Source organism: Bos indicus x Bos taurus, chromosome 16 (assembly GCF_003369695.1).
Source record: "Bos indicus x Bos taurus breed Angus x Brahman F1 hybrid chromosome 16, Bos_hybrid_MaternalHap_v2.0, whole genome shotgun sequence".
Lineage (NCBI taxonomy): Eukaryota > Metazoa > Chordata > Mammalia > Artiodactyla > Bovidae > Bos > Bos indicus x Bos taurus.
In genome coordinates this window covers 42,252,603-42,272,814 of record NC_040091.1, presented here as the reverse complement: position 1 = coordinate 42,272,814, position 20,212 = coordinate 42,252,603, and the positions used below count along the sequence as shown (strand labels likewise).

At 59.3% G+C, this 20,212-nt stretch overlaps 1 protein-coding gene across 4 annotated transcripts in view; it reads right to left on the bottom strand.

Moving 5' to 3' along the window:
• CASZ1 (castor zinc finger 1) overlaps positions 1-20,212 on the bottom strand; it is a 155,414-nt gene that overhangs the window by 21,094 nt on the left and 114,108 nt on the right. For all 4 annotated transcript variants that reach the window (XM_027564926.1, XM_027564928.1, XM_027564925.1 and 1 more), the window contains 3 exons: positions 6,228-6,716; positions 2,452-3,286; positions 1,013-1,081 (listed from right to left, as the gene is read on the bottom strand). In XM_027564926.1, the coding sequence (XP_027420727.1) occupies positions 1,013-1,081; positions 2,452-3,286; positions 6,228-6,716 (1,393 nt within the window). The remainder of the gene's footprint in view (positions 1-1,012; positions 1,082-2,451; positions 3,287-6,227; positions 6,717-20,212) is intronic.

The window sequence follows — 20,212 nt, the reverse complement described above, 5'->3', positions numbered from 1 at the left end:
ATGTTCTCCGGCCAACTCCCCAGCTTGGAGCCCCTACTAGCTGCCTGGCCACCACTGCCTGTGGTCCAGAGCGCCCTGGGCCATCTCCGGGGTCCAAGACTGCCAGAGTGGGGGATCCTGCAGCCTGAATGATGACCACCTGGGGAGAACACACCATGACAACTGTGGACACGGTGGTGGGCTCAGCCTGCCTGCCCCACCATGGAGCGAGTGAGGGGAAGCCTATGTAACGGGGAGAACCACTTGCGAATAAAGATTTAAGCTGAAGCTGCCAAAAGAGCCATCTGCTGAGGCACTAATAATAATGATAATAATAATAATAAAGAGAGCACAGCAAAGCTGAAAAGACAAGGAGGGACAGGAGGGAGACACAGAGAGGGACGGAGATTAGCAGAAAGACGGCTGCCGGGGCCTGGCCCGGCCAGGTGCTGCCCCAGCCAGGTGCTGCTCCGCCAGGTACTGCCCGCCGGGGGCCTGAGCTGGGGAATCTGATGAGGTGAAGTTTCTTCACCTGCCAAGCCCGCTGCCTTAAGGAGGTAAAGGGGCAGGCCTGCAGTCAGGTGGTGAGGGTCAAGGTCTAGCCTGGGGTTGGGGGGGGGGGTCGTTGCACACTGAGGCCACCTGCCCACACCCCTTCTTATCCCCTTACTGTTCCACAGTGGCTTGCATTGCCCTCCCTGCACCCCACCCCCACCAAGGCTCTGGATTAGCTGTGGAGGGGGGCCCTGTGCTCACCTGTGGCCGGGCCCTGCTAGCGGGCCCTTTCAGGTACCCGAGTCCTGCCTGGGGTACAAGCTACTTAAGGGTCTGTGGTCTGGACCCCATGAAGGGGGCGGGGGCTCTGAGATGGGGCAGAGGGCAGTCCCTGGAGGGAATCTGGAAGCAGGAGTGTGTGGGGGTAAGGAGGCAGCAGGCAGCTGATACTAGCGGTCAGATGGGCAGGCGGTCCCACGGTCCCCAGCATTCCTACCCCGCCCACCTCTCCAGGGCAGTCTCCTCCCGAGGGGCCTACCTGGCAATATATTTCTGGTAAATGTTTACATCTTCAGTGACAGCTGGTTTATCTGTGGGCAATCCGTTCCTGGTGAGAGACACACAGGGCACAGCTGATGAGTGGACGAGGCGGCCTCCTGCCCCAGGCGTGTCTGGGGGCAGCTCCCTGCCGTGGGGTCCTGACCCTCATCTCCCTTGCTCTGTAGCATCCTGGGCACTTGAGGTGGGATGGGAAAAGTCCTTTGGCAGAAAACTAGCACAGCTGGGTTCAGTTGGCCCACCTTCGGCAAGGACTAGGCTGTCTCAAGCTGGCAGGGCTGGAGGGCTCCACCCTGAACATGGGTCTGACCTAGAGTCCAACCCTCAGGAGGCCTGGGAAGCTGGGGCCAAGCCCCTCTTGCACACAGCGGGGTCAGGACACTGCTGGCTGAAGAGGGGTACCAGGGACCACTGGGGAAGACCCCGGGGGAAAGGGCAAGAGCAGCACCAAGCAAGTGTGGCTGAGGGGTCGGAAAAGCCCCCCGACACCCCCTGTGCCGAGGGCGGCTCTCTAGACCAGCTCTCAGGTTTCTGGCCCTCCCCCAAGAGGGATGGCTGTGGGGAAAGGTGTTCTCAGCCCCACACATGGATCCATCCGTCATTTTGCCACTGCCGAGGGCTTCACGTGGGGTCCGCCCGCCCCAGCCTCCTACCACCTCCTGCTGCCAGTCACACAGCCCAGGCTCTGAATCCAGGAGCCAAGGCCACCAGCTTGGAGCCCAGAACCCCCAACCCAGCGTAGGGTTTTCCCAGCCAACCGTAAGCCCGCAGCTGACCCTCGTGGTGGCAGGCAGAGAAAGCCTGCTGTGGGCAGATGGGGTTACAGTACTCTGTGGCAGGTGTGTCAGCAGGGGAGCAAGTGCACAGAAGCACAGGCAGGCCTTGGAGATGATGTAGGCTCGCTTCCAGACCACCATGATCAAGTGACGGTCACAATGAAGCGAGTCACGTGAACTTTTTTGGTTTCCCAGAGTACAGAAAAGGTATGCTTATGCCATACTGTAGTCCATTAATCGTGCAATAGTATCATGTCTGGAAAAACCATGCACATGTCTTAATTAAAAAAGGCTTTACTGCTAAAAAACGCTAACCATCAGCTGACAACGCAGGGTTGCCACAAACCTTCAGTGCACAAGAACACGCGACATCTTCAAAGCGCAAACAAGGTTTGCCTGTATGTGGTGTGTGAGGGTGTGTGCACACAGCAAGATGTATAGTGTGTGTGTCTGTGAACTGGGTGTGAGTGATTATGTAGGCTGTGTGTGTGTGTAAGTACGTGTGAGAATCTGGGTGCACAGTGGATGTGCGTAAGATGCGGGTACATGTGTCCACAAGTGTGAGCTTCAGAGGCAGAAAGTGGGTCTCTGGGTCACCCAGTGCTGGACTCAGGGCTGGCAGTGAGGGTGGCGCACGCCTTACTTGACAGTGGAGACGGTCCCCGTGGTGATGGAGTCTGTTTTGGAGAAGGTTGACTTCAGGTACTCGGGAGTGTTGAAAGGCAGGGAGGCAGATGGCTCAGGGCCTGGCCCAGGGGCACTGGGAGCGGTGGGCACGCTGGCGAGGGGTGCGGGAGCCAGGCTGGGGGTGGGCGGAACCTTGGCGGGGCCAGGCTTCTGGATGGCCCGGACGTCGTACTTGGAGGGGCGCCCCACCTTGCCCGTCTTGAAGGCGATGGCCCCACCCATGTCGGGGCTGCCCTCCCCGGGTTTGAAGAGGTGCAGGTACTTGACGTTCTCCAGGTCGTACTTGGACGGCTTCTTGTAGGCGCTCCCGTTTTGGGGCCGCAGGTTCTCGCCCGTCTTCAGTTTCTGGATGAAAAAGTCGTACTTGGAGGCGCGGGCCACCAGGCCCTGCATGGGGACGCTGCTGTGCGAGGGCAGGGGCAGGATGGTGGCCTTGGTCTCCAGGTGCGTGGTGCTACTGGGAAGCCGCAGGCCGGGCAGGGGGCCCAGCGCCTCCTTGCCTGCCCGCCCCTCAGCCGTGGTGCCGTGGGCCGGCCAGGACAGCTGCTCGCCAGCCTTGAGCTTGCGGATGTACTCCTCGTACTTGGAGAACCGCGCCCGCTTGCTGAGGGCGTCCTCGGAGGCGGGCAGCGCGGAGGAGGTGGCCGCCTCGGGGGTGGAGCCCGCATGCAGCTTCTCAAAGCTGATCTTCCTGGCCAGCTCGTCCCTCGTGTTCTGGTCGTCGTAACCAAACATGCCAAGGAACTCAGTCATTGTGGAGGCCGCGTAGTCCCGCAGTGAAGAGGCCTCTCCTATGGGAGAGGAGAGGGGCTGTCACCTCTGGGAGGGAGCAGGGTAGCCAAGGGACAGGCCACCCCCAGAGAGGGAGAGGGCCGGCCTGGGGAGGGGCGGAGCAGGACATGATCTATGGACATTTGGCTCACTTGTTAGGTTTTACGACTCTTAAATTAATTTGTTTAAAAAAAAAGTAATTAATACTGGGGTAAAATAAAACGAGTTCATCAATGCCAGGAAAATCAATTTCCTAAATGTTCTGGCCGATGGCTTTTCAGTACATTAAACAAAGTTTCATAAATGTCTCCGCTCTCTCGCCTTGGCCTAATATGAAAGAGAAGTCATTTTACTGGAAGTAAGGCCAGATCTCAACCTGCCTCTGGGGTGGGGGTGGGAATGGGGGCTGGGGACAGGTAGGGTTGTGAGCCAGTGGCTGGGCAGTCAGGAGGACCCTTGGGGACCGGTCGGGGTGGGCCTGGCAGAGTTGGCCTGGCAGACCTTCACTCCCCCCAGAAATGGACACACAGACCCCTGATCCTCGGGAGGAGGACGAGGGGCTTGCCCGAAGCCTCCTCAGAACCTGTCCTCTTGGCCCCTCCCAGACCTCCAAGTTGCTAACGGCCCCAGACAACAAGGCCAAGGGGGCAGAGAGCCTGCTGATGTGAGGCTCAGACTCCCTCAAGGCCCCACCCGAGCCAAGACTTATGACATGGGGAGGCCTACAAACCTCCCTGCCACCCTCTGGCACTCGTGTTCACGCACAAGGGTGGGCCACCCCGAGGAGAGTCAGGGCCGGAGACACAGCAGCTGACGGTCCGCATCTCTCACTCCAGTGTCCATGGCAGGGCACACGGGGAGTCCCCCGCAGCCACCTCCCCGTGGGGCCGTGCATGCACACACACTCTCACAAGCTCATGTCCTAGTGATCGTCCGAGACACACATACAAGTGTATCCAGACCACCTCAAACTCCACATCCAGCTTCCCAAGACTGTCCCATTTGGCCTGGGGCTGTTCCCTGGAGACAAACCCCCTTCCACACACAATGTGCCACCACTGCAAGCCTGTGGGACGCCCCCACCCCCAGGACGTGTCTTCCTGCGCACTCACTAACACCGACCACCAGCTATACGCCACCCCGAGTCAGGGGTGGGGACACGCAGGTGGGTGAGACTCGTCGGGCCCCAGAGGACATGTGTTCTCTCTACTCCTGTCTGAGCCTGCACACTCGGGCACAGAGCTCCAGGCTGGGAGGTCCTAACAGCCCAGCCAGGGAAAGGTGTGGCCAGCCCCCAGCAGCGGGCTCTTCTCCCACCCCCAACCCCACCCGGAGGTGGTCTGAGAGCCGGTCTGGGCTCCAGCACAAGAGAAAACCTAGCAGCATGTAGACAGAGCCTCTGCGCTCCTGGGAGGAGGGGAGGAGGGCAGTTCTGTGGGGTCTGGGGCCCTCCGGGTGAGGACAGAACAGTCATGGACAGCACCCGGCCCCCAAGGTGGGGAGAGTGACTCAGGGAACCAACAGATGGCTGTCCCCCTGGGCTGGCTGGCTGGTGGGCTGCCGTCCTGACCTCAAGCCACTTGGGGTGGGGGACCCAGCCTGGGAGGGGTGGGCTCTGGATGCTAGATTCAGTGGCTCAGGGACCAGGGAAAGGGGCTAAAAATAGCTGGAGGCAGCTGAGCCCTCGCTATATATGGCAGAGAATCAGAAGGCTTTGAAGGGCAGACGGCTTAGAGCAGGGAGGGGGCCAGGCAGGGGTCCCGGGGGCAGCCCAGAGGCCTGCAGTCCCAAGGCCACTGTGGGCAGCTTGGGCTCTGGCTGCCCAGCTCCAGGGCCCAGGCTGAGGAGCCTGCCTGGCATCATGCTGCCATCCCGCTGCTATCCCAAACCCGAGGGGGTGAGGCCTGGAGCCATGAGGCCACCGGCAGTTTCCAGCCCTGCCTCCTGATGTGCTGGCTCGCCACTCCCCCGGGGGGAACTGGGGCGCTGAAGGGACAGTGGCCCTGGTCCCTGTCCCTCCCCACTCCTCAGGCCCAGCACAGTCACCTTGTGTCTGGGAACGGCAAGGGCTTTTCCTATCAGAGGAAACTGAAGGTCACACTTTTCCTCATTGATCTTGCAATGTTTGTTAATTACTCTGTCACTGATGTGGCGAAGGATAATTAAACAGCTCTGTTTATATCTTATATGCATAATTATGTGGCTGCGCAGGGCTCCCCGCGCAGGGAGGAGATGCGCCCCTTGCTGCAGGGGAAGGGGAGGCTCGGGATGCTAGGCGCCCGCTGCAAGGAGGCTGGGGAGCTGAGGAGAGCCCGGGCCCCAAGCTCCAGCCCTGGCCGTGCCCCCTCCCACCCAGAACTGAGGTCCTTCCTCTGCAGAGCAGAAGGAGCTCAGGGCTGCTCTGCATCTAAGGACACGTGGACCCCAGAAGAGCAAGGCCTTAGCCATCTCGTGGGAGAGAGGTCAGCCAGGGGACCGTGTCCAGGGCAGGTGGGTGCAATGGGATCTGCTGGCTGGCTGTCCCTCTCCACATATCCAGGTACTACGCCCCCCAACAGGCTCCTTCCCAAGCAGGTACTTGTGGTGAGCCGTCTACCCACACACTATCCATCCATCCATCCATCCATCCATCTGCCTGTCCACCCATTCATTTGTCTTCCTGAAGACCCACTGTGTGTTCAGCAGCTCATCGCAACCCTGCTCACACATGTGGAAAGCTGCTTTCTCAGGCCCTTCCCTTCTCACCCCTGCCACACCACCCCCCGCCCCAACCCCTGCCCGACTCCTCTCCCCCATGCCAGCCGTGACCTCGGCCCCAGCCCCCACCCCCTCAGGAGTCCTCCATGGGCCCTAAAGAGGGGTCACTACTTGGAGCAAGAGTAAGGGAAGAGGGCGTGCTCTGTAGACACACCACCCCTCCTCCTCGTGGGGTTCTGTCCCATCCAGGGCTTAGATACCCACCTGAAGCCTGCTTGGCACTGGGGCCACCGTCATCCTTGGAGGCTGCCCCGTCTGAGTTCTTCTCCTCCAGGACGCTGCTGTCCTTGGGGGGCTCTTCGCCGTGGTCCTCCTCGTCGCTGCAGCCCTGGGGCTGGACCATGTAGACGCCCTCGGGCGGCAGCTCCAGGCCCTCCCGGGCGATCCGCCCCAGCACAGGCGCAGGTGCCGGCTCCTCGCTGTACTCCCCGTTGACCCACTTCTCAATCACCGCCCGCCTCTTGTCTTCTTCGCTGCGGGGGGCCCGGGCCACCCCAGACTCGGGGCCACTGCGCTCTTTGTCCCGGGGCTGCAGCGGGCTGCCCTCAGTGTGGGCACCGGCCTCCCCACCCTTCTCCACCTCCACCTGGCGGCTCAGCTTGGCGCAGATGGCGTTGAGCTTCAGGCCGCCTTTGCGCTTGGCCGCCATCGCGGGCTTTCCTGCGGGCGGGTCGGTGCACCGGGTGCCTTCAGCTGTGGGGATGGAAGAGAGGGGTCAGAGGCACCGCCACCCACCTCAACAGCCCCACATCCCCCAAGCCAGAGGTCTCCCCAGTCACATTCCACCCCACTGCCCTGACACCAGGCATGTCTGTCCCCTCACTAGACTGTGGGTTCTATTCTCAGAGCCTGGCATGGACTCCGTGGTTCAGAAATATCTTGTAAATGAACGAACGAATGGACGAATGACTTCACGCACAGGAACAGTCTTCTTCTCAGCCCTGGCTTCTGGAAACACTTCCTCCCCGTGTCTGGCCCTGGGAGCCAGGCCAGCTGTGCCTCAGGATGTCACTCTGCCTCCACCAACTCCTGCAGCCCTGGGGGGCTTGGCTAGCCCCAGGCAACCCACTTTCCAGATCTGAGAAGCGGGAATAGATTGGGATTCCTCAGATCCCCAGTGGAATGCCCAGAGGCTGCCATTCTAGTGCCTCATCCCTGAGCATGACAGTGCGATGCAAACGGCCTGGAACTGTAAGTAGGCTGGCCGGGCACTGGCCACCTCCCTCTCGGCCACTGAGCAGGGTGCCCAGGGTCTTGGGAGGGGAATGGCAAGACCACCCCCATACAGCTGGAACCTGCCACAAATGCCAACCAAAGCTGACACACCTACACCGGTTTATTTGTATATCGGTCCATCTGTCTGTCCACCCATCCATTCAGCGAGCTCCTACATGGCAGCGCCAGGGGTGGGGCGGTGGCCACGGCAGACACAGTCGTGGCTCACACTCCCTTTCTGCACAGGGGGCCCCATCGAAGCCTCTAGATGGCAGGGCTCCCAGGGGGTGGGCATGGCCTCATCTCCACACAGCTCAAAAGGTTAAGCCAAGGGAGGAACTCTGCTCCCAGGCCCACAGTCAGAAGGGGCTTCACTATAACGGATCAAGAGCCTAAACACACATGCCGGGAACCCACTGAGAGGCTGACTCGGACAGAGATGGGCACACTTGGGCCAGGACCTCATCTGTAGGCAGACTTGGCTTGTGCACACAGATGGTGGCCCCCCGATACAGACAATGCCCGGCAGCCCCAGGTCCTTGTCTTGAAGCCAGCTGCCCAGTTCTCCCAGTCCTGTGGCCCTGGCTCTTCCGGGCCCCACCCTCACCCTAGCCGGATGCCCACTCTACCCATGTTTGTCCACATCTCGAAGTCTGCACTGCCCACACCCAAGTCTCCAAGCACCATCATGGGCTCTTTCTCAAGGCTCATTGACAGGGCCCTTCATCACACCATCCCACCTGACCTCCAGGCCAGCCACCAGGCTCTGTGACACCAGGCTTCCTCAGGCAGATCTATGGGGGGCAGGCTGCACCTGGGCCCCTCTGCCCCCGGCCCTGGTAGAGAAGGAGGGTGGGAGTGGGGGAGCCTGCTCTATTTTTACCAGGAGGTAAGCAGCCAAGTGTGTATGGCAGACGGCAAATGAATCTATAAATATTTATCCCAAGGAAGAGGGAAGCAGAAGCTCCCAGGGCTGCACTTGCTGCTGGTGACACCCCGTCCCTGGGCCCCCACCCATCCTGGAGCCTCCTGGCACTTGGGCCCACCCAGCCCTGCCCACCCTTTCCTGATGCCGGCCGTGTGCCTGGCTCAGTCCCTTGCGGGCCCCTACCAGATGTGCTGCAGCTGTGTGCCGGGGGGCCCCCCCAGCCTGCAGGCCCCGTGGCTCCGCCCACGCCCCCGACACCTGCCCTCCAGCTGCTGCTCTGCCCCGCCCACCTGCCTTCCAGATGCTGCCCTCCCTCTGCCTCCCGCTGCTCCCAGGGGTGGAGGTGGGGAAGGCATGTCAGCCTAGGGTGCAGGGCAGGAGGCAAAAGCAGGCCTTCCTTGTAAGTGCACACGCGTGAGAGTCTGGGGCTGTGAGTAGAGGGGTGTGTGTGTGTGTGTATAAGAGCTGAGGTTCAAGTTGCCTGCCCGCCTGCCTTCCGGCCCACCCCGTGGGGCCTTCTCCTCTACCCCTCCTTCAGGACCCTGGGACCTGCAGACTACCCCCCTCGTGGTCTGACCCCAGGCTCCTGTCCATGTAAACATTCCCCTGACTTTCTTCCCTAAAATATAAACGCCGTGGCCGGGCCTCAATGGGAGGAAGCCATCCGTCCCCGGCCCTGTCACTGCCCCTTTCATCTCCTTCCCGCCACCAGCCTGCCCGCTGCTCTATTTACACTGGAAACTTCCTCTGGGAACAATACTGCCCAGGAGGCCGGCTTGGGCTGGAGGGTGGGAAGGCACGGGGACTCCCGTACCGCTAACCTGAGACCCGGCTCCAGAGAGGAGGCGAGGGGCAGGGCGGCTGCAGTGGGCCCAGCTGGGCCCCGGGGAAAGGAGCAGGCCGGTCTCTGCCTGTGGGCCGCCAGCCCAGGGCGTCTCCCAGCCTGCAACCTCTGGCCCCAGGGACGCTGGATGGGCCAGGGTGAGCCCTGGGAGGCAGCACTGCACCATGGTGTGCCCTGGCCTCTGGGGCAGACAGTTGTGAGTTCAGGGCCTGGCTCTGCCCCTCGCTAAGCTCTGGGTTCTGAGCGAGCTTTCCCCACCATGAAAGGATTGCAGGACTAAGGTGACAGGGTGCCTGTCTGTGCCAAGCACAGGTCCTGACAGTCAAGCATCTGGGAAAAGGCAGCTGAGCTCTGGGAGGGGACAAACAGGCAAGTGTGGTGCCACCTCTGGGCACGAGATCCCTAGCTAGACCAGGAAACCACACCTGGGCCAGAAGAGGTTGCTGGTGGGGGCACAGGAGAGGCTGGAGGCCCAGGCTGTGGGCAACAAATGACCTCTCCCTGGCTCCCAGAAAGTCTCTAAGCCTCCCCTCCAGGGGCTCCAAACTCAACAAGCCCCCTGCAGGCAGCTCTGTCTCCAAGCTGGGGGGTCTTGCTCAGGGTGGAGAAAGGGAGGGGCAAGAACTGGCCTGTCTTCACACCTGTAGGCGCTAGTTCATGGTGTCTCACCATGACCCCGTGAGGCAGGTACTGCCGTCGTCCCATTTGACAGAGGAGGAAGCTGACCCTGGAGCCGTGCAGACACTCCAGAGCCCGAGCGCCTGAAGGCCAGGGTGCAGCAAGGTGCGGGGCTGCCACCATGTCCCCGTGGCGGCTCCGGAGACTCCAGGAAGTCCCAGGCCACCCCGAGAGGGCTCCTCTCCACTCCTGCCCATCTCCTCCTCACCCCCACTCCCGGTTCCCATAACACGGAGCCCCCTAAAGTGTTAACTGTGATGGGTAAAATGGTGCAGCAGATTGCTACAATAAATAATTTACTGATATTTATAAATATGCAAATCAGCCAGCTTCAGAAATCGAATGAAGGGAGGGCCTCGGGAGAAGGGCCCGTTATGGCAGGAACCGCATCACTCCCTCCACAGGCTGGGGAAGGCCAGGGCTACTGCCAGCTCTGGGGGAGGGAGGGGGCTCCTCTAGCTGCACCTGGGCCCCTCATCCCTGATCCCTGGGGACTAAGCGGGTGGCTGGATTGGTTCCACCTCCTCTCCTGGTCAGGGCCAGGTCCTTCCTAGCCCTGGGTAGCCTGGGCTCAAGGGGACCGGAGACTCCAGGGCCTGATGCCCACGACTGGGTCTCAGAGTCAGCCTGGGGCGGTGGGGTGGGGGCTAGTCCCCAGGGGCTGGCAGGGCTGGCAGCCCCTCCCCACCGGTGAGTAATGTGTTTTGGGGCCGGGCGGACTGTCAGCTACCAGGCTCCGGGTGCTTTATGGGCTCTGCCTGGTGGCTCTGAACTCCCTGGTAGGAAATAAAGTTCTCCCTGCGCGTCCCTTCTAAACATTTCACTCAGTGGAAACGGTGTTTAAGAAAAATGAGGACATATTTCTTCCTAAGGATGCAGTGTCCCCTTTGGGCGGCCTAATGCCCGCTGTATATCAAGAAGTGGCGAGGCAGGGGCCAGGTGCCCGTCCCCTCTGGTGGGGGTGGTCCAGGGGGCCGGCCTGTCTGCTGCCAGGTGGCTCGGGGGCCACGGGCACCACTAGGCCACTCTGGTGGCCGCCCTGGCCCGCACAGCATAGAGCAATATGGTAGCTGGCACCCTGAGCACCTCCCCTGCGCTGGGGACAGCACTGGGTAACCACTCAGAGCCTCAGTGACACACCCACCCCCATCCCAGCGCAGCCATCATCCTGACCATTTCCAGATGAAAAAGCAGAGCCCAGTGAGGCTGTCAACTGTCGTAGTCATCCAGCATCCGTGTGAGAGCTGGACTCAGACGTCTCACCATCTGAGACCCTAGGTGTACCTCCCACAGCCTCCCAACCAGGGTGGCAGCAATTTTGGAGCCTCCCTGCCACCCGTAAGGACTTGCACTTGATGGGCCACCAGCCCCAGGGCTGGGGTGCCGGGGGCTGAATTCCGAGGACACGACAAGAGCAAGCGGACTGCCCTGGTTCCTGCCAGGATGGACGGTTCAATTTAGACCAGGGGGCAGATGCTTGCTCAAGTCATTACAAGTGTGATCACTGTGGTGAAAAGTCTCGGTCCCACAGGAGTGGTGAGTCTAGGAAGCAAGGAAGGGTTCCCAGAGACACCTGTCCTGGCTCTGCTCCCCCACGAGCTCCCTTGGGGCCCCACCATCCCCCTGCCTCCCTCTTCCCCCTACCACGCAGCCCAACTCTATCTTAACAGTTCCAGCCCCGTCTCCCCAGACACGACCTGTGCCCTAGGAGAACAGGGGTGTCCTTCCTTCCCTCTTGGGCCCAATCCTGTGCCTCACTTGGCAGAGAGGAGCAGCCACTGCTCCTCGAGGCCCTCAGCTGGGCCCCCTGGTCCCCAACAGCTCCAGGTGGGCAACTGGGGGGGCCCAGCTGCTGGGCCCTACGTGTGCCCCTTGGTTTATTTATTTATTATGATTTTTTAGTCCAGTTAAAAGGTTTACTATCCAGACGCGTCTAAGTGGCCTCACTTAGCGTAAGTAACTCTATAAATCAGGGAAACTGTTAGCATCCACCGCACAGGCTGGCCATCAATCTCCCCCAGGTCACAGCCAAACAGGAAGGGGAGAAAAAAAAAAAAAGAGTTACCACCCAGGGGAGATTTAAAACACACACACACAGCGCACACGCAGACTGTGCGCGCGCACACACATTCAGGCGTCTCGGTATTTGTACAATCACATTATAGTCACATGTGTACACACACAGCGGCCCGGAGACTGGCTGTGCCGCGTGCGTCACGACATGGATGCACGAACGTGGCTACTGCAGCCCGAGGGGGACACACCTGAGGAAGGGGTGAGCCCCCAGGGCTGCGCTCTCAGTGCCTGCGCCGCCCTGCCCAGGCAGGCGGCTCTGGAGGGCGGTGGGACCAGGAGGGGCTTCAGCTGGGTGCTTTCCCCTTCTGTGGCCTCTGCCTCTGCCAAACCCCAAGGGGCCAAGCTTTTCCCTTTTGTGTGCGGGAGGCAGGGAGGTGGTGCCCAAGGACGGGGCAGGGAGGTTGTCAGCCCCAGGCCACTGACAGGCCCTCGTCCCCTGTACCCAAGGCTGGGCACACCCCAGATGCAGCACGTGACTCAAGGAGGGCAGCACCATCCGGACGATCGACCAGCTTCGATGCAGAGCCCAGGACGATGCCCGGCAAGGCGAGCTTTCTGCAGCAGCCTCAGGAATGCCTCACCTCACTTGAGATGTGGCTGGATGCACAGAGCTTGGACACAGGCTCCCTCCCTGTCCCCAGAGAAGAGGCCCCAGACCTAGAAGGCCCCCACCAGGAACGGGGGTGGGGAGGCTGCTCCTGGCATTCTCTGAGGGTCCCCAAGGCCAGGCCGGGCAGTCCGAGGGTGGAAGACCCGCCCAGGCCCACCGCCTCTCCCACCTCGCCCAGAGGCCTCCCCGGCTCACCCGCCCGCCTGCCCGCTGCATCTCCCCATGAACTCTATTTCTCTTTCCTCTCTGAAAACAACTGAGCTGTAAATACTGTTTAACCTTCTCCCCCCCTCCCCCCCACCCCCTCCCCTCCGCACTATAAAAACACAAATATGCCATAACTCAGCCGGCCCGGCCGCCCAGCCTCCAACATGCCCTGCGCCCGGGCCTCTCAGGAAGGTCATTACAAACGACTTTCCGATTCACTGCTCCTGAAATAATTTTGTGTATTAAAACCTGAATCTGCACTTTCTGGGGCCGAAAGCCTCGCTTAATTATGGCGGGTGTCCTTGGGACGGACAGTGATCCTTCACTCGCCAGCCCGCGCTCCAGCCCTCCGCCCGCCAGCCCGCCCCCCTCCCGGGGCCCAATCTGTTTTCAAAGTGTGTCTGTCCTTTATTAAATTGTTTTCTTTTCCACATTATCAGTTGCCATGGAGACCTCATCTCTCGGATTATTTGAATTTCATTATATCTATTGATTTGGGAGCATTTCATCTTTTTTATTGTTTTTCTGTCAATTTTCAAAACGAATAACCATCTAATTTGCGTCAGTGCTGATTATGTTTGTCCCTCAATAGAGGTCGGCAGCTGCGCTGGGGAAACAAATCAATGAAAAACCATCATAAAACTCCCCACTCCAGTCTCCAGGATGTGTGGGTGACATTCCACGCCTGCGAGACACACACTCATCAGCTCCAAGTTCGGCTACGGTGGCGGCTGCTCCTCTCCACGTCCGCCTCCTCTGGCCTTAATATTTAATTCTGCGATTTGGGGCATTATTAGTGGTGTTTTTATTAGTGCGTGTGCATGTGAGTGTGCTGTTGCGTTAATTTGTGGGTGAGGCAGGGAAACCCCGGAGGAGGGCAGGGTGGATGGTGCTGGGGGTGCGGTGGGAAGTGGAAAAAAGGGGGGGACGCCCAGAGGAGAGGATGGGCCCCAGGACCACCGGGAGGATCATGATGAGGGCTTGGAAAAGGGGGGATGCAGAAGTGGGACTGAGCCAAGGGGAGGAGAGGAGGGAATTCAAATTGCTTACTTTGTTGGTTTTTTTTAAATAATTTATGCAATTTTAAGCATTTATGTATAAATTTTTTAATAAGCCACCCTGGAGCAGGATGGCCATTAACATCCCAACGTCCTTCTGTCCAATGGGCTGGCGGAGAGGATCAATTTCTGAGAGTACTTTCCCTTTTTTATGACATGATAAAATGCTTTTAAAGCAACTTACACAAATATGGAAATTTTTTTTTTCTTTTTTTCCCCGTCCCCTCTCCCTTCCCCTAACAGCCTTCTTATCCACCGGGGATGGGGGGGTGTGCGCACACGCACACTCGCCACTCGCGCTCACGCTCTTGCTCCTGCTGGGGGAGGGGGCGGGGGGCTGGCCGGGAGAGAGCCCCAGTTCTAACTGGAACTGGCCGCCTGTCCTTCTAACAAGGGCATAAACTTTCATTACCCATGCACGCAGTCAAAGACAATTTAGGGAAACGCGCTGCTCGGAAAAGGAAAACCTCAGCGATTCGTGGCCCACACTGCCGTTGCCATCTGGGGGGCTGCTGCCACCTCCAGCCCCCAGTGAGAGGGCGCCAGAGCCCTGAACCTCGGGCCCTGCCCGGCAGGAGGCGGGGAGGGGCCCCAGAGGGTCACAGCCACAGAGGGAGAGGAGGGACCAGACAGAGCCCTGGGAACACCCAGCCTGGGGAGGGGCTGGGCCCCGTGGTCATGCTCCCCCCACACCCCTTCGCTAACCTCAGTCAGGCATGAGCCCGTGAGGGTAAGCACAGGACTCCAGGGCTGTCCCAGAGTGGATGCTCAGCTCTGTGGATGAACAGACAGAGGGACCAAATGAAAATGAAGCAGGAAATTGTCCAGATCACAGGGGTCCACGCTGGAGACTCACGGTGCCTGGGAAAGGCTCCCTCTCCAGGTGTCACCTCCTGCAGAAGTGGGTCTGGGGCAGGAATGCTTCTGCGTGTAAAGGATCAGGGCTACCAGAGGAAGAAGGGGTGTCCTGGCCACTACCACCCTGACCCTACACTTGAACCCCTAACTCCCTGAGATGGAGCCAAACCTTGTGAGGAAGAGGGCAAGTGGCTTAAGACTTAAGGACGATCCTTATTTCCATGTCCCCATTGCCTTCCAGACCCTCATCCTGAGGGCTGGGGCAGGTGGAGGGCCTGAAGGGTGCCCAGTCCCAAGACTGAGAGGGATGACCCTGGTTCCCAGGGAGGATTGGGACTGCATTCACCCTGCTGAGCCACACCTGGGCAGCTGGACTTTCAGTTCAGTTTCAGTTCAGTCGCTCACTTGTGTCTGAATCTTTGCAACCCCATGAATCGCAGCACGCCAGGCCTCCCTGTCCATCACCAACTCCCGGAGTTCACTCAAACTCACGTTCATTGAGTCAGTGATGCCATCCAGCCATCTCATCCTCTGTTGTCCCCTTTTCCTCCTGCCCCCAATCCCTCCCAGCATCAGAGCCTTTTCCAATGAGTCAACTTTTCGCATGAAGTGGCCAAAGTACTGGAGTACTTTGTCACCTCCTGCAGAAGTGGGTGACATCTTTAGCATCATTCCTTCCAAAGAACACCCAGGGCTGATCTCCTTTAGAATGGACTGGTTGGATTGATCTCCTTGCAGTCCAACGGACTCTCAAGAGTCTTCTCCAACACCACAGTTCAAAAGCATCAATTCTTTGGTGCTCAGCTTTCTTCACAGTCCAACTCTCACATCCATACATGACTACTGGAAAAACCATAGCCTTGACTAGACAGACCTTTGTTGGCAAAGTAATGTCTCTGCTTTTCAATATTCTATCTAGGTTGGTCATAACTTTTCTTCCTGGCCTTTAGAAGCTTCCAAATAAGATAAACTGACATTAGAAACTTGGTGTGTATGCTATATCACTACAGTCGTGTCTGACTCTTTGCGACCTCGTGGACTGTGCCCTGCCAGTTTCTCTGTCCATGGGATTCTCCAGGCAAGAATACTGGAGTGGGTTGCTATGCCCTCCTCCAAGGGATCTTCTAGACCCAGGGATCAAACCTGTGTCTCTTATGTCTCCTGAATTGGCAGGTGGGTTCTTTCCCATTAGCATCACCTGGGAAGTCCTAGAAACTTGGACCACCTCTTAAAAACGTGTCACTTGAAGCAAGTTACATCTCTGCCCTGGACATCCGTGTCCTCACCTGAGATGCCGGATTGTTGAAAAAAGAGGATGTAAGGTGACATGTCTGGCACAGTGCTGTGCAGCAGGGTGCCTGCCACTGTACTGGATGGTGACTGTGGACAGGGTCCCCGCCTTGGGAGCAGGAAGGGCTGTTGCGGTCAGCGCAGAGTCCAGCCCTGCACGGCCCAGCCTTTGCCCAGAGATCTGGGAGGCCTCTTCCTGCCTCCCCCTGCACCCCAAGCTCAACTTTCTCCTGGGACACTTCCACCCTGGAGCCCCCAAGCATCTCTCCTGACGCATCCCATTCCCTGGTGAGCCTGACCATGGCCAGCCCAGGAAGGGCCCCACGGTATCCTCGACCTTCAGCGGCAGCCACATGGGAGCACCCCTGGGGTAGCCTGTGGTCAGGCTACCCCAGCCCTCTCGGGATGCGAGTGGAGCAGGGCTGCGCCCACCCTCCTCCTCACTGGTGCTCAGCCCACCCTCTACCCCCCAACTGTCATTAAAATAACAAGTTTCTGTTACAATCTAAACATTCCCACATCACATAAAGGGTTATATTACACCCGAGTCACTCCCGGGCCCGTGTTTGCACAGAAAAGCTCACGGCAGGTCCCCCCTCCTGACGAAGTGACTTATTAAAGTTTAAACAGTAATTAACAGAACAATAAAAATAAAGGGATGTTTGGGGAGTCATAGCGCACACAGGGTTTTTGGCAGTGCCAGCAGTTTTTCAGTGCCCTGCGCTGGCAGCAAAATGCGACTGTGAAGCCAGGGGGGACAGAGGGCTGGGCCAGGGTTGGGCCGGGGAGACTCCGGGCCTGGAGGATGAGAAACTGAGGCTGGACGGGAGGGAGGGGATGAGAAGGCTGCTGGGAAGCCCTTCTGGAATCCGTGGGGCCACCAGCCCCGCCAGGATCCTGGGTGGCAGGCTGGGCGTGGGGGGAGCAGGAGCAGCAGTCTGATAGCCACAGTAAGTCCACCGAGCTAGGCTGCAGAGGCTCTGTGATGCCAGGGCCCAGTTTGGCCCTGGGCTTTGCTGGGAGTCCAGTGCCCTGGTCACATCCAGCCAACGCCAGCATGGACCTGACCGGGGGAGGGGGGTTATCGGGTACCCTGGTCCTGTGGGCATCACCAGACCCTGCAGCTATTCATTCCTGGGGCTGGACCCTGACCACTCTGGCTTCTCTCCCAGTCAGGCAGGGATTTTTCCCTGTTCCTGTGCTTGGGGCACTGTAGTGCTGAGAACTGTCCCAAAGCCCCTGGCCTCTACTAAGCATGAGTAAAGACTCAGGGGGAGCCTTCCTCTCCACCCTCTGGGAGGTGGAGACCAGCTGGCCCACCATTGCTGGGTCCTGCCTGAAGGGAGGAAGCACCTGGCTGGCTAGGCCAAAGTGGGCCCCACTGGTAGGCCCTTGATTTGCAAAGGTCCTCAGGGAGCCAGCCCTGGGGGGCTGGCCTAAGGCCAGACCACTCATCTTTCGCCTCTCCTGGTCTACCTCCACAAATTCTACCTAGATACTTAGACACCTGGGCTGGGGGCAGACAGAGATCCTGAGGGATGGGGGAAGGGGACAGCAGAGAACCAGAGAGGAGGGCCTCCACCTGGACGAGGCCAGTGAGCTCGGTACTGTTTTCTCAATGACTTGGGAGCTGGGGAAGGAGGGACTGCAGGAATGGTAAGTGGCCACAGTGCACACGTGTTATCCCACGCTGACCAGGCGATGGGTACCAAAGTACTACTGGGCGGGCCCTGGACACACCGGCCCCCAGGCTGCCCTCTCACTTCTTCCCGACTCCCCAGGCCCTGGCCGTCACAGGCTGTGTTGCCGGGTGCTCTCGCAGGCTGTCCTCTTTTAACCCAGAGCTCACAGCCAGTCTTGCTGCCCTCGCCAGCCCTTCCTGTCCAAGGAGAGCCTCTCTGCAGTCACTGTTCTCACCATAGAACGTTAGTTCTCCAAAGTGTTTTTCAGTATGACATCCCCAACTCAGGTTCTCCCCACGAGAGCAGAGCAGTCAGTCAGTGTGGGGCCACCATGAGGACCATGACAGCGGTCTCCACCCTTCTCTTGGCCTTCTCCATCTCCCTTGGGTCTCCGTGAGCCAACCTGCCCTCCCACCTGCCTGGGGACCCCAGTTCTGCCATAGCCTCCCTCCACCCTGGTGCCCACCATGGACAGCCTGCACGAACGTCAAGCCCGGAATGCAGCCTCTGGCCCCAGGCAAGCAGCCCCACCAGGTCCTGGCACCAGCTCCCCTGCTGGTTCCTCCACATCATAGCTGCAGGGGCTGACAGGAGCGGCTGCAAGCCGTGCATGGAGGCGAGACGCTGGGCTGAGTTGAGAGGTTCTCTCCAGCCTCATGTCTCCTGGGACCAGGTTCCCAGGCTGCTGGCGTGCATAGAGGGCAGGAACTCGCCCAGGCTGGGCCTTCATGGTGCCTGGCCATGCTGCTGCCTCCCTGCAAGGCCCCTGCAGATCCAGCTGGCCAGGGAGGATAGGGCCCCAAGGCTCTCAGTGCTGCCCAGGATCTGGGCACAAACTGTGCCCCAAAGACATGGAGAAGAGCCAGCAGCTTTCCCTCTCCCTCTTTCCCAGGCACAGTTCTTTGGGGCTCCACCCCTTGCCCCAAGATGAAGGACTCTTGGTGAGGGGAGAGTGACACTTCCCAAGTGCGCAGCTGCTCTGCTCAGGAGCCAGGCTGCAAAGAATGACAGGGGCTCCAACGCCCTGGCCAGAGGAGGCCGACTGAGTTACCCAGCGTCAGGGGCAGGGAGGGCGTGCTGGGGGTTAGGAGGAGGACTGGCAGAAGGCAGGGCCCCAAGGACGGCAGGTGGGGACAGAGAACTTCTAACCGCTGTGCTCTAAGGCGGGCAAACTGGGGACAGGTTGCTCATTCTAATCCACTGTTTCTAGAATCCCCAGCTTCTCCCCGGCCCGCCACAGCCCAGCAAGGACCCCTGGCTGGACAAGGTGCTCCCAAGTGTGGCAGCTCTCGGGGCAGAGGCTGTCCTAAATGTGTACAGAACTTTAGAACCAGAAGGACTTTGAGGCCCAAGATGGCTGAGAGACTTGTCGAAAGCCCAGGTCACTCACTTGTCGGGACCAAACAAATCCAGAAACCCAATTTCTCACCTAGGCCCTCTCATGACAAATGATCACACTGCTCATTTGTGTTTAAAAGTTGAATTTCCTGCAGCCTTGGAGACAAGTCCCCCCGCCCCCCCAGGGCCCATCAGCCCCGAACTACACAAGGGTTCCCTGCTGGAGAGGCTTTAAGCCCCTCACTCACTCCCCTGGGCAAGGACCCTGGATGGCTCTAAAGCAGCCCCCCTAGGGTGCAGGGCCGCAAGTCAGGCTCCTCAACTCACTCAGGGAAGCACAAATGGTGTCTGGCTCTGTGACCTGGCTTACCACAGGAAATGGGCAGGACACCTGGATGGGTGACAACGTGTTGCAGGAAGGGACTTCCTCTTTCAAGAATTGGGACGACCCCCCCACCCCCGCCACCCGCCAGAACTTGTGAGCTGTGCTATGAAAGGGAATCAGGGCAAGCACCATTCTGGGAGGAGAGGAGAGACCTGGCAGAGACAGGTCCGGGGCAGGTAAGCACAGCCTCCGGGAGCCCCCGGGAAGAAGGTGGGGATGGTAGCAGGTGGCAGAGGGGTGCTGCGGATGATGTGCTGCCCCCACCCTCCCTATAGCCCATCTCCACAATCCCCCAGCTGAGGCCAATGACGACGACATGAGGGGACTAATTTAGGAGTATTTTTAAAACTGTGGCCCTGGTGGAGGGGTTTAGCAGTTGTCAGCCATCTGGAGTAAGGAATTACTGTCACCTTCCTGATCCTATAGTCCCTAAACCCAAAGCTGGTTACAGCTCAAGGGGGGAGGCAGCAGGTGGGTGGGGGCTGGGGCCTGTCCCAGGGAGATGCCCACAGGCTAGAAGCACCTTCTCTGCCCTCGGAGGGGGCCTGGGGCCGGGGGAGGGGGCTGGAGAGCCCAGTGTCCTCTGCGCCCACTCGAGCTCCCCCGCCCGCTCACGCACGCTCACTCCCTGGGCCATGCCGGCTCGCGCAGGGGCCGTCAGGTAAATTAGATCTGAAAGCTGACAATTTCTGACCATATTTCCTTGATTATTTCAAACAAATGCACAGCAGCCGCTGTAAGGAGATTAAAGTGACATAAACGTCCCGAGTGGGAGGGGGGAGGGCAGAGGATTCAGGTCACCCCCATCCGTCCCCCGCCTGACAGACGCTATATCGCTATCCAATCCAATAAAAAATCCCCCCCTTTTGCTTTAATTAATTTTACAGCTAGCTTGCTTAATTACTTTCAATCAAAATCCTCCTGCCATCGCAAAATTAGAGATGGTTGAGCTCCATTAGCCTAAATTCTTCATTTCCATATAGAAAAGAGGCTGTCTGCATAGCCAGCCTGGGCACCCGG